Source organism: Oncorhynchus keta, chromosome 19 (assembly GCF_023373465.1).
Source record: "Oncorhynchus keta strain PuntledgeMale-10-30-2019 chromosome 19, Oket_V2, whole genome shotgun sequence".
Taxonomy (NCBI): domain Eukaryota; kingdom Metazoa; phylum Chordata; class Actinopteri; order Salmoniformes; family Salmonidae; genus Oncorhynchus; species Oncorhynchus keta.
This window is the reverse complement of record NC_068439.1, coordinates 51078523-51090960: the sequence shown is the minus strand read 5'-3', so window position 1 is coordinate 51090960 and position 12438 is coordinate 51078523. Positions and strand designations below refer to the sequence as shown.

Sequence of the window (12438 nt, the reverse complement as noted above, 5' to 3'; positions counted from 1 at the left end):
CCCTCTCTGCAGATGACTTCGTCAACCATTTTGAAAAGAAGGTCGACGACATCCGATCCTCGTTTGCTAAGTCAAACGACACCGCTGGTTCTGCTCACACTGCCCTACCCTGTGCTCTGACCTCTTTCTCCCCTCTCTCTCCAGATGAAATCTCGCGTCTTGTGACGGCCGGCCGCCCAACAACCTGCCCGCTCGACCCTATCCCCTCCTCTCTTCTCCAGACCATTTCCGGAGACCTTCTCCCTTACCTCACCTCGCTCATCAACTCATCCCTGACCGCTGGCTACGTCCCTTCCGTCTTCAAGAGAGCGAGAGTTGCACCCCTTCTGAAAAAAACCTACACTCGATCCCTCCGATGTCAACAACTACAGACCAGTATCCCTTCTTTCTTTTCTCTCCAAAACTCTTGAACGTGCCGTCCTTGGCCAGCTCTCCCGCTATCTCTCTCAGAATGACCTTCTTGATCCAAATCAGTCAGGTTTCAAGACTAGTCATTCAACTGAGACTGCTCTTCTCTGTATCACGGAGGCGCTCCGCACTGCTAAAGCTAACTCTCTCTCCTCTGCTCTCATCCTTCTAGACCTATCGGCTGCCTTCGATACTGTGAACCATCAGATCCTCCTCTCCACCCTCTCCGAGTTGGGCATCTCCGGCGCGGCCCACGCTTGGATTGCGTCCTACCTGACAGGTCGCTCCTACCAGGTGGCGTGGCGAGAATCTGTCTCCTCACCACGCGCTCTCACCACTGGTGTCCCCCAGGGCTCTGTTCTAGGCCCTCTCCTATTCTCGCTATACACCAAGTCACTTGGCTCTGTCATAACCTCACATGGTCTCTCCTATCATTGCTATGCAGACGACACACAATTAATCTTCTCCTTTCCCCTTCTGATGACCAGGTGGCGAATCGCATCTCTGCATGTCTGGCAGACATATCAGTGTGGATGACGGATCACCACCTCAAGCTGAACCTCGGCAAGACGGAGCTGCTCTTCCTCCCGGGCATGATCTCGCCATTACGGTTGACAACTCCATTGTGTCCTCCTCCCAGAGCGCTAAGAACCTTGGCGTGATCCTGGACAACACCCTGTCGTTCTAAACTAACATCAAGGCGGTGGCCCGTTCCTGTAGGTTCATGCTCTACAACATCCGCAGAGTACGACCCTGCCTCACACAGGAAGCGGCGCAGGTCCTAATCCAGGCACTTGTCATCTCCCGTCTGGATTACTGCAACTCGCTGTTGGCTGGGCTCCTGCCTGTGCCATTAAACCCTACAACTCATCCAGAACGCCGCAGCCCGTCTGGTGTTCAACCTTCCCAAGTTCTCTCACGTCACCCCGCTCCTCCGCTCTCTCCACTGGCTTCCAGTTGAAGCTCGCATCCGCTACAAGACCATGGTGCTTGCCTACGGAGCTGTGAGGGGAACGGCACCTCAGTACCTCCAGGCTCTGATCAGGCCCTACACCCAAACAAGGGCACTGCGTTCATCCACCTCTGGCCTGCTCGCCTCCCTACCACTGAGGAAGTACAGTTCCCGCTCAGCCCAGTCAAAACTGTTCGCTGCTCTGGCTCCCCAATGGTGGAACAAACTCCCTCACGACGCCAGGACAGCGGAGTCAATCACCACCTTCCGGAGACACCTGAAACCCCACCTCTTTAAGGAATACCTAGGATAGGATAAAGTAATCCTTCTCACCCCCCTTAAAAGATTTAGATGCACTATTGTAAAGTGGCTGTTCCACTGGATGTCATAAGGTGAATGCACCAATTTGTAAGTCGCTCTGGATAAGAGCGTCTGCTAAATGACTTAAATGTAAATGTAAATGTAAATGATGTGAAACGGCTAGCTTAGTTAGCGGTGTGCGCTAAATAGCGTTTCAAATCGGTTACGTCACTCGCTCAGAGACCTTGAAGTAGTAGTTCCCCTTGCTTTGCAAGGGCCGCGGCTTTTGTGGAGCGATGGGTAACGATGCTTCGAGGGTGACTGTTGTTGATGTGTGCAGAGGGTCCCTGGTTCGCGTATGGGCGAGGGGACGGACGTAAAGTTGTACTGTTACATTGATGCTGTTGACCCGGATTACTGGTTGCTGCGGAAAAAGGAGGAAGGTCAAAAGGGGGGGTGAGTGTAACGGATGTGAAACGGCTACCTTAGTTAGCGGTGTGCGCTAAATAGCGTTTCAATCGGTTCCGTCACTTGCTCTGAGACCTTGAAGTAGTAGTTCCCCTTGCTCTGCAAGGGCCGCGGCTTTTGTGGAGCGATGGGTAACGATGCTTCGTGGGTGACTGTTGTTGATGTGTGCAGAGGGTCCCTGGTTCGCGTATGGGCGAGGGGACGGACGTAAAGTTGTACTGTTACATTGATGCTGTTGACCCGGATTACTGGTTGCTGCGGAAAAAGGTCAAAAGGGGGGTGAGTGTAACGGATGTGAAACGGCTAGCTTAGTTAGCGGTGTGCGCTAAATAGCGTTTCAATCGGTTACGTCACTCGCTCAGAGACCTTGAAGTAGTAGTTCCCCTTGCTTTGCAAGGGCCGCGGCTTTTGTGGAGCGATGGGTAACGATGCTTCGTGGGTGACTGTTGTTGATGTGTGCAGAAGGTCCCTGGTTCGCGCCCAGGTATGGGCGAGGGGACGGTTTAAAATTATACTGTTACATGAGCACACACTACACATGGTGGGAAAAGTACCCAATTGTCATACTTGAGTAAAAATAAAGTACCTTAATAGAAAATGACTCAAGAAAAAGTGAGTCACCCAGTAAAATACTACTTGAGTAAAAGTACTTGGTTTTAAATATACTTAACTATCAAAAGTAAATGTAATTACTAAACAATACTTCAGTATCAAAAGTAAAAATAGTATAAATAATTTCAAATGTAGGGATAGCCAGGGGCACACTCCAACATCCAGACTTCATTTACAAACGAAGCACTTGTGTGTAGTGAGTCCGCCAGATCAGAAGCAGTGGAGATGACCTGGGATGTTCTCTTGATAAGTGAGTGAATTGGACCATTTTCCTGGCCTGCTAAGCATTCAATTGGTAACTAGTACTTTGGGTGTCAGTGAAAATGTATGGAGTATTCAGTAAATGATTTTCTTTAGGAATGTAGTGATGTAAATGTCGTCAAAAATATAAATAGCAAAGTACAGACACCAAAAAAAAAGACTTCGCATTCGGAAAGTATTCAAAAACCTTGACTTTTTTCACATTTTGGTACGTTACAGCCTTATTATAAAATGGATTAAATTAATGTTTTTCTGCATCAATCTACAAACAATACCCCATAATGACAAAGTGAAAACAGGTTTAAATAAATAAGGTATTTGTTTAGAAAAAACAATATTATTTACATAAGTTTTCAGATCCTTTGCTATGAGACTCGAAATCGAGCTCAGGAGCATCCTGTTTCCATTGATCATCTTCGAGATGTTTATGTGGTAAATACAATTGATTGGACATGATTTAGAAAGGCACACACCTGTCTATATACGGTCCCACAGTTGACAGTGAATGTCAGAGCAAAAACCAAACCCCAAGGTCGAAGGAATTGTCCGTAGGGCTCCGAGACATGAGTGTCCAAGGCACAGATCTCAGAAATGGTACAAAGAAAACATCTGCAGCATTGAAGGTCCTCAAGATCACAGAGGCCTCCATCATTCTTAAATACAAGAAGTCTGGAACCAACAAGACTCTTCTTAGAGCTGGCCACCCAGCCAAACTGAGCAATTCGGAGAGAAGAGCCTTGGTCAGGGAGGTGACCAAGAACCCGTGGGTAACTCTGACAGAGCTCCAGAGTTCCTCTGTGGAGATGGGAGAACCTTCGAGGACAACCATCTCTGCAGCACTCCACCAATCAGGACTTTATGGTAGAGTGGCCAGACGGAAGCCACTCCTCAGTAAAAGGCACATGACATCCTGCTTGGAGTTTGCCAAAAGGTACATAAAAGACTCCCTGGTCTGATGAAACAAAGATTGAACTCTTTGGCCTGAATGCCAAGCTTCACAGTGCTCAGGACCTCAGAGTGGGGCGAAGGTTCCCCTTCCAACAGGACGACGACCCTAAGCACACAGCCAAGACAATGCAGGTGTGGCTAAGGGACAAGTCTTTCAATGTCCTTGAGTGGCCCAGCTAGAGCCAAGACTTGAACCCGATTGAACATCTCTGGAGAGACCTGAAAATAGCTGTGCAGCGATGCTCCCCATCCAACCTGACAGAGCTTGAGAGAATCTTCAGAGAAGAATGGGAGAAACTCTATAAATACAGCTGTGCCAAGCCTATAGCATCATACCCAAGCATACTGTAATCGTTGCCAAAGGTGCTTCAACATAGTACTTACTAAATGGTCTAAATAGTTATGTAACTATGATATCAGTTTATATTTTTAATACATTTGCAAAAATGTCTAAAAACCTGTTGTTGCTTTGTCATTATGGGGTATTGTGTACAGATGAGGGGGGGAAACTATTTCATCCATTTTAAAATAAGGCTGTAACATAACAAAATGTGGAAAAAGTCAAGGGGGTCTGAATACTTTCAGAATGCACTGTATGTCCCCCATACTCAACTGGCGGACCTCAGACCGGATCCAGAACAGGGTCAGTAAGACCCCTGGTTCCATATAAACACACATAAGACATGGAAGAATGCATAGAACTGCAGGAAAGTAGCTTTAAAACAGCAAAACAAATCTCTCCCCTATGCAAAATGTGTAGAATTGCGGGAAATTAGCTTTAAAACGGCAACATTTTCTCTCCGATAACAAGATGGGTGTGAACAGTTTGGGGTCGCATGGGTTGCGAGGGGGGCTTTGTTACTACGCCGATAAATTACATTATCTATCCGGACCTTTGCCACCTAGGAAATGTGTGTTACCAGACCTTCTCAAATTGTACTTGAGTACCCCTGGTCTGTCATGGAAAGAACTATGTTTTATATACTCAATGTATTTTCTTAGACTAGTAGATTTACACCTATGGAGATAAGGAACTGAGTTGGCCTGATATCTGCAGTTATCCTAGATAGGTTTTGTAAACACTGCTCAGTCGGGCAGGCCTGGATTTTAACCATTGCTTTAGGTGGTTGGGAAAGAAAATCAATGCAGCCTCAGAGAAGCCACCAAGTTAGCTTGGCCACGTGGAAACTGTCAATAAAGAGTTGCATCCTAAGAACCTCACATGTAAATGTACTCTGCTACTGCACCAGCAATTTATAATTAATTTCAATGCTGTGAATGTTGTCTGGGAGTCCATGAATTTAAATAACCAATTCTTGAAGAAAATATTGAGGTAAAATATATATTCTCCCCATGAGCATAATTAAGATTGAAGCAGAGAGCAGGGAAATGGTCATGGAGGGATCTAATGACCTTCCTTTGACTAAAGGTGCATCCTTGAGTGACATCAGATTAAGTGGCAAATTGAGAGGTTTAGTACCTTGGCAACTTAGATTTTTAAGCACTGCGATTTCATTGTTAACTTAATGGTGTGATATTAATCTGATCAACATTCCTATTGGCACCTCTCTTAATACTCTGGTAGGAAGGACATTCTGTTAAATCTATTGAGAATATAAGTTAAATGGAAGCTCATGTAAATGGGACAAGGTGTCTCTGAGGACCTGCTTTGATCTCAGCAAATCTCTGACATATAAATAACTTTAAAATTAATTATGCATGCAGACTGGGATAGCAGTCCACTAATTCACTAGATTTGACTATCCCCGCAGGCTCTCATTTTGGTCACAATTTACTCCCTTTACACAGATGCTCCACATATCCAGTTTAATTTTAGCTAAAAAAAAAACAATGGCATTCTTGCTATTAAAAGCTATTATGAATGCAAATAATGAAACACTTGAACAATTATGTATGGGAAAAAAGGCACCACAGTAATTTTATCAGATTACATACTGAGGGTATTTCAGAGTGTATACTGTATACTCTAAATCAATGCCTTGGATAGAGAAAATTCCAAACCCAACATACTTTTTTATTTGGAACAGTCCGATAAAACAGGCAATATGAAGAAATAGTCCATAAAGATAATTTTTAAAAGGCTTTCTTTTTCTTAGTCAGGATGCAAAAAAAGAGAAGAGTAACAATATAATAATGATAATAAGGTCACTGTAATCGAAGGTAGCTCTTGCAGAGTTCATGGTCCCTAATGTCCCCCCAGCCCCCGTTCTTCACATGGGGCGCCACCCCCCCTGCCCCATTAGCTGGCAGTCTCTTAGTGATCAGCAAGTTCTTGGGGAACAGCTGATTGCTGCTACTCTGAAGGATGTTCTCTATCTTGGACTTTTGGCTGGACGGCATGCACACAGACCTCTTGTGGTGCATTCCGCAGTCCCCGGCATGGAAGACACGGGGCGCCTCGCTCACCATGACCTTCCAGTAGGAGGGCAAACAGGTCACGGTCAGGTGCTGCAAGGACCAATCCCAGTTGTAGTCGTCGTAGGTGCAGAAGAAATCAGTGCATTGGAGGAGCTTCTGGTAGGTCTCCCTGCTCAGAGCCATGCCCATGTTGTGCTCGGTGGACTTCCAGGCTTTCACCTCCACCTTGTTGGATTTGCTAGCGTAGCTGATGTGGCTATAGCTCCCCAGAGACAGGATGTCACAGTCTGGGCAATTCTCCCTCTTTAGGATCGACATCAGCTTGAGGAGGTGGAGGAAGTCCGGGGAGAGGAAGTGGTCCTCCTCTATAAGTAGCACCAAGCCCCGGTGGTCCTTCAGCGCCCGGACCCTGTCCCACACAAAGTGCAGCTTCCACCACCAGTGGTGCTTGGTCTGGGAGAACTTGGCCTCGCGGTAGTGGCCGAATGAGTCAGGGTACTCTGCATTGATGCAACCCAGCTTTAAGGCGTCCATTTTGGAAATGTCTCTGGGGCAGTCCCTGGGGTCGTGGCCAGGGAACTCCTGGGGGTACAGCTGGATGCTGAAGGGGAAGAAGATCTGGAGGACCTGGCAGAAGTCAACCGAGGCCACCACTTGGTTGAGCTCGGGGGACCAGAAGTCATGGCTGAAGATGAGCAGGATGCTCTCCACACCCCGGGCCTTCCTCAGACTCTCTACCAGCAGCCTCAGGTAGTCAGGTCTGTTGTGTACCTGTACCACCACCACCAGATCATCCTTCTTCCTCACTGCTCTGAACCTCTCCTCGTGCCTCACCGTTTGGTCAAAGTTGAGCTGGAACACGATGGCACGGTAGACGAGGGTAGTGTTGTCCACATCCGGTTTAACCGTTTTCTCCTTCTCCAGTTGTTTTTCGGAGTGATTCTCCAGCTGCGTATCGTTGGCAGGTGCTACAGGTGCGATTGGTGGTACGATGGGTATCCGACTGACTGCAGGTGTGGCCTGTGGCTGTGGATGCACCTGACTACTGCTGCTTCTCCTCAGCCCATCAGCCTCTTTGGGGACCACGACTCCACTGCTCTTCTTCTGCTTCCCACTGGTCCAGAAGGCTAAGCCACACACCACCACCACCAGCGTCAGTATCACCACCTGGACATAAGATACAAATCAAATCATGTCCCATGCCCGGTTTTGGACTCTATCCTTCCCTCTTTTGGCGTTATTTTACTATTGTTGCCAATTGCATTGTTGTTTCTATTTTCTTTTTTGAAGATAAACTTACTCTATGTAACAGAGTTCATATGAGTGTACATGAGTTAATATCTTATTCAACTGATCCAGTAGGTCCTGTTTCTTCAGCTGAACTAAATACGTCACAATAAGATTGTCTATGACTGTTTTTTCGAATAATGTGTTTTGTTTGTGCCATTTTAAACATGCCCAGTACAGAAACATGCAGCACATACACATGACTTGGGACTCGTTGTGTATTGTACCTTCCTCTTGTAGATTCTGAATCTCATGATAGGCTGTCTCCCCTTGGTCAGGGCGAGGAGTTGATCGTTGAGAAACACAGGTTTGCAATTTCAAATGGTACTGCTGTGTTTGGCAGCCAGGCAGGGAGGCAGGCAGGCTTGGAAAACAACAAATTGTGTTTGTTGCTAGCGCCTGTTGCTGGTTGCTAGAGCTAACTTTTGGAATTGTCAAATATCAGTGATGCCAGGGGAGAGTTCCATAAGGCATGTTGGTCGCTAAGAGGCTGCAGGTAAGGGGTGTGCATGGAACCCACTGGAAGACATAGAGAAAATAATGAAAGTAATTGTAGTATTTTTTATTGTGTGTACTAAACCAGCTTCCTTTACTAAATGCAACCCACATACATCATGTCAATAATAAAACACAGCTGTTTTATTGGAGTACATAGATCTTTTCAGGTGAACAAAACAATTTGTTTTATGACAAAAGATTAGACAACCATCTGCAAACCGCATCACAGACAACACACTGACAGAAAATATTCCACAAAAGCATTCAGAAAGTATTCAGACCCGTTGACCTTTTCCATATTTTGTTAAGTTACAGTCTTATTCTAAAATTCATTAAAAAAAATCTAATTATTCTACACACAATACAACATAATGACATTCTTTTGTTTTGTTTTTAAATATCACATTTACATAAGTATTCAGACCCTTTAATCAGTACTTTTTTGAAGCACCTTTGGCAGCGATTACAGCCTCGTGTCTTCTTGGGTATGACGCTACAAGCTTGGCACACCTGTAGTTGGGGAGTTTCTCCCATTCTTCTCTGCAGATCCTCTCAAGCTCTGTCAGGTTGGATGGGGAGTGTTGCTGCACAGCAATTTTCAGGTCTCTCCAGAGATGTTCAATCAGGTTCTGGTCCAGGTTCTGGTTGGGCCACTCAAGAACATTCAGAGACCTATCCCGAAGCCACTCCTGCGTTGTCTTGGGTGTGTGCTTAAGGTTATTGTCCTGTTGGAAGGTAAAACCTTCACACCCAGTCTGCGGTCCTGAGCGCTCTGGAGCAGGTATTCATCAAGGACCTCTCTGTTCTTTGCTCCGTTTATATTTTCCTCGATACTGACTAGTCTCCCAGACCCTGCCGCTGAAAAACATCCCCACAGCATGACGCTGCCACCATTATGCTTCACCGTGAGGATGACTGGTTTCCTCCAGACACTTGGCAATCAGAGAATATTTTCTCATGGTCGGATAGTCCTTTAGGTGCCTTTTGGTTAACTCCAAGCGAGCGGTTATGTGCAGCCTCCTTTTACTGAGGAGTGGCTTCCGTCTGGCCACTCTACCATTAAGGCCTGATTGGCCAGAGAGCTGCAGAGATGGTTGTCTTTGTGGAAGGTTCTCCCATCTCCACAGAGCTTCAGTGCCTTGCGAAAGTATACGGCCCCCTTGAACTTTGAGACCTTTTGCCACATTTCAGGCTTCAAACATAAAGATATAAAACTGTATTTTTTTGTGAAGAATCAACAACAAGTGGGACACAATCATGAACTGGAACGATATTTCTAACTTTTTTTAACAAATCAAAAACTGAAAAATTGGGCGTGCAAAATTATTCAGCCCCTTTACTTTCAGTGCAGAAAACTCTCTCCAGAAGTTCAGTGAGGATCTCTGAATGATCCAATGTTGACCTAAATGACCAATGGTGATAAATACAATCCCCCTGTGTGTAATCAAGTCTCCGTATAAATGCACCTGCACTGTGATAGTCTCAGAGGTCCGTTAAAAGCGCAGAGAGCATCATGAAGAACAAGGAACACACCAGGCAGGTCCGAGATACTGTTGTGAAGAAGTTTAAAGCCGGATTTGGATACAAAAAGATTTCCCAAGCTTTAAACATCCCAAGGAGCACTGTGCAAGCGATAATATTGAAATGGAAGGAGTATCAGACCACTGCAAATCTACCAAGACCTGGTCGTCCCTATAAACTTTCAGCTCATACAAGGAGAAGACTGATCAGAGATGCAGCCAAGAGGCCCATGATCACTCTGGATGAACTGCAGAGATCTACAGCTGAGGTGGGAGACTCTGTCCATAGGACAACAATCAGTCGTATATTGCACAAATCTGGCCTTTATGGAAGAGTGGCAAGGAGAAAGCCATTTCTTAAAGATATCTATAAAAAGTGTCATTTAAAGTTTGCCACAAGCCACCTGGGAGACACACCAAACATGTGGAAGAAGGTGCTCTGGTCAGATGAAACCAAAATGTAACTTTTTGGCAACAATGCAAAACGTTATGTTTGGCGTAAAAGCAACACAGCTCATCACCCTGAACACACTATCCCCACTGTCAAACATGGTGGTGACAGCATCGTGGTTTGGGCCTGCTTTTCTTCAGCAGGGACAGGGAAGATGGTTAAAATTGATGGGAAGATGGATGGAGCCAAATACAGGACCATTCTGGAAGAAAACCTGATGGAGTCTGCAAAAGACCTGAGACTGGGATGGAGATTTGTCTTCCAACAAGACAATGATCCAAAACATAAAGCAAAATCTACAATGGAATGGTTCAAAAATAAACATATCCAGGTGTTAGAATGGCCAAGTCAAAGTTCAGACCTGAATCCAATCGAGAATCTGTGGAAAGAACTGAAAACTGCTGTTCACAAATGCTCTCCATACAAACTCACTGAGCTCGAGCTGTTTTGCAAGGAGGAATGGGAAAAAAAAATTTCAGTCTCTCGATGTGCAAAACTGATAGAGACATACCCCAAGCGACTTACAGCTGTAATCACAGCAAAAGGTGGCGCTACAAAGTATTAATTTAAGGGGGCTGAATAATTCTGCACGCCCAATTTTTCCGTTTTAGATTTGTTTGAAAAGTTTGAAATATCCAATAAATGTCGTTCCACTTCATGATTGTGTCCCACTTGTTGTTGATTCTTCACAAAAAAATACAGTTTTATATCTTTATGTTTGAAGCCTGAAATGTGGCAAAAGGTCGAAAAGTTCAAGGGGGCCGAATACTTTCGCAAGGCACTGTATATTAGAGTGACCATCGGGTTCTTGGTTACCTCCCTGACCAAGGCTCTTAAGGTGTTTTTGTTTTTTATACATTTGCAAAAAATTCAAAAAAAAACTGTTTTCCCTTTGTCATTGTGGGGTATTGTGTGCAGATTGAGGAAAAACATTGTAAAATTGATTCAAATAAGGCAAAATTTGGAAAAAGTCCAGGGTCTGAATACTTCCCGAATGCACTGTACATCTCAATCTGTAGGATAAATGATTGTCGTTTAGGGATCATAAATTATCTTCACAAAGTATCTGCCAGTCATCATGATTTAGCTATAATCTTAATTTAGACATAGGAGCCTTCCCATATCATCCCGAGCTCCACTTCAACATTCTATGATTAGTTCTCCATTCTCATTTTCTCAGCATCGTTTCTTTCTGAGTTGCCCTCGCTGATTTGTACTGCCCAGAGGCACTGACTGTCACAATCAATACACAAATCAAGAGCGTTTGCACTGGATCACAGACTACCTTGCCTAAAAGAGATCAACGATATTCGTTTTTTTTTGTTGCGGTGTACATTACACGCTTGTCAGGCTGACGTTCACTAGTAAGTCAGCATGACAGGCGTGTAATGTACACCGTAAAAAAATAAATAATAATTTATCTGTCAACAGTCAACAAGCTGTAGAGCTAAGCTAACCACCACCTATCGTTTCAAAACTAGAACCGCATGTTGCTAAATGTTAATTAAAAATAAAAAAAAATCTGTCGTTTAACACCTCCTTCCCATGGCATCCGTTGCGGGATATATGGGTTATCTAACCAAATCTAGTTCATGCAAATTATGCTATCTTCCTTCTAGCTATCGTCTTGGTAGCCAAGAACTGGCGCGCAGGGACATTTACGTCAAACCACCAACCCCATTTCGCTCGAAACTTATGCGGTGTAGGTCTGCATCATACACAACTACCAGAAAGCTATATTTGGTAGCTTACATTGTTTACCAAGTGTTACGGTAGCTAGGTGGCAATATAAATTAGTCTCGTAAAAGCTAACTGGGGCGAGCGTATCATATTTACAAACACGCACTCCAGTTGCGCCTCAATTCATGACCAAAACAGACTGTCGCAACAAGCTTCAATCGTGGAAAAACTGCATTTTTATATTTACCTAAAATGGTAGTCGTATTATGCAGCGTTCTCAGACGGAATTAACAGTGCGATGACATGATATATTCATTCTCCTCCATCACTTCTCTCCTCCCCTGCTCCCAATTTCTGATCAAAATTACCACATTAACCGGCTAGCTAGCTAACGCTGGCACAAAATACCAAACCACTGCCTACCTCTGGCTCCCACAATGCATTACTCCGGAGGTGGGGCTCACGAGACATAAAAATGATATTATTGGCTGTGCTACAATGTTGCATTGAATTGACAGCATCGGGTGGAACTGAACCATTGAACTGTATGTAAGATTATAAACAATGCAACGACATGGAGATCTATGTAAATACAATATTGCATGTATGTAGTTGGTATGCTATTTCTTAAGAATTTGTCATTTGTTTGAACAATAGATAAACAAAGTCATATT

General features: G+C 44.7%; 1 protein-coding gene across 1 annotated transcript; it reads right to left on the bottom strand.

The window, feature by feature from the left end:
- Positions 1 to 3172: 3172 nt before the first annotated feature.
- Positions 3173 to 12215, bottom strand: LOC118398436 (alpha-1,6-mannosyl-glycoprotein 2-beta-N-acetylglucosaminyltransferase-like). Its single transcript, XM_035793759.2, has 3 exons — positions 12012 to 12215; positions 7843 to 8134; positions 3173 to 7495 (listed from the first exon to the last, which is right to left on the bottom strand). Exons 2-3 carry the CDS (start codon positions 7867 to 7869, stop codon positions 6116 to 6118), a joined length of 1407 nt encoding a protein of 468 aa, XP_035649652.1. The 5' UTR covers positions 7870 to 8134; positions 12012 to 12215; the 3' UTR covers positions 3173 to 6115.
- Positions 12216 to 12438: the final 223 nt, after the last annotated feature.

Coding starts and splice junctions, on each gene's coding strand:
- LOC118398436 (XM_035793759.2), bottom strand. CDS start 7,869: ATGAGATTCAGAATCTACAAGAGGAAG. Junction 7,496..7,842: donor TCAGAATCTACAAGAGGAAG/GTACAATACACA, acceptor TCTTATGTCCAG/GTGGTGATACTGACGCTGGT.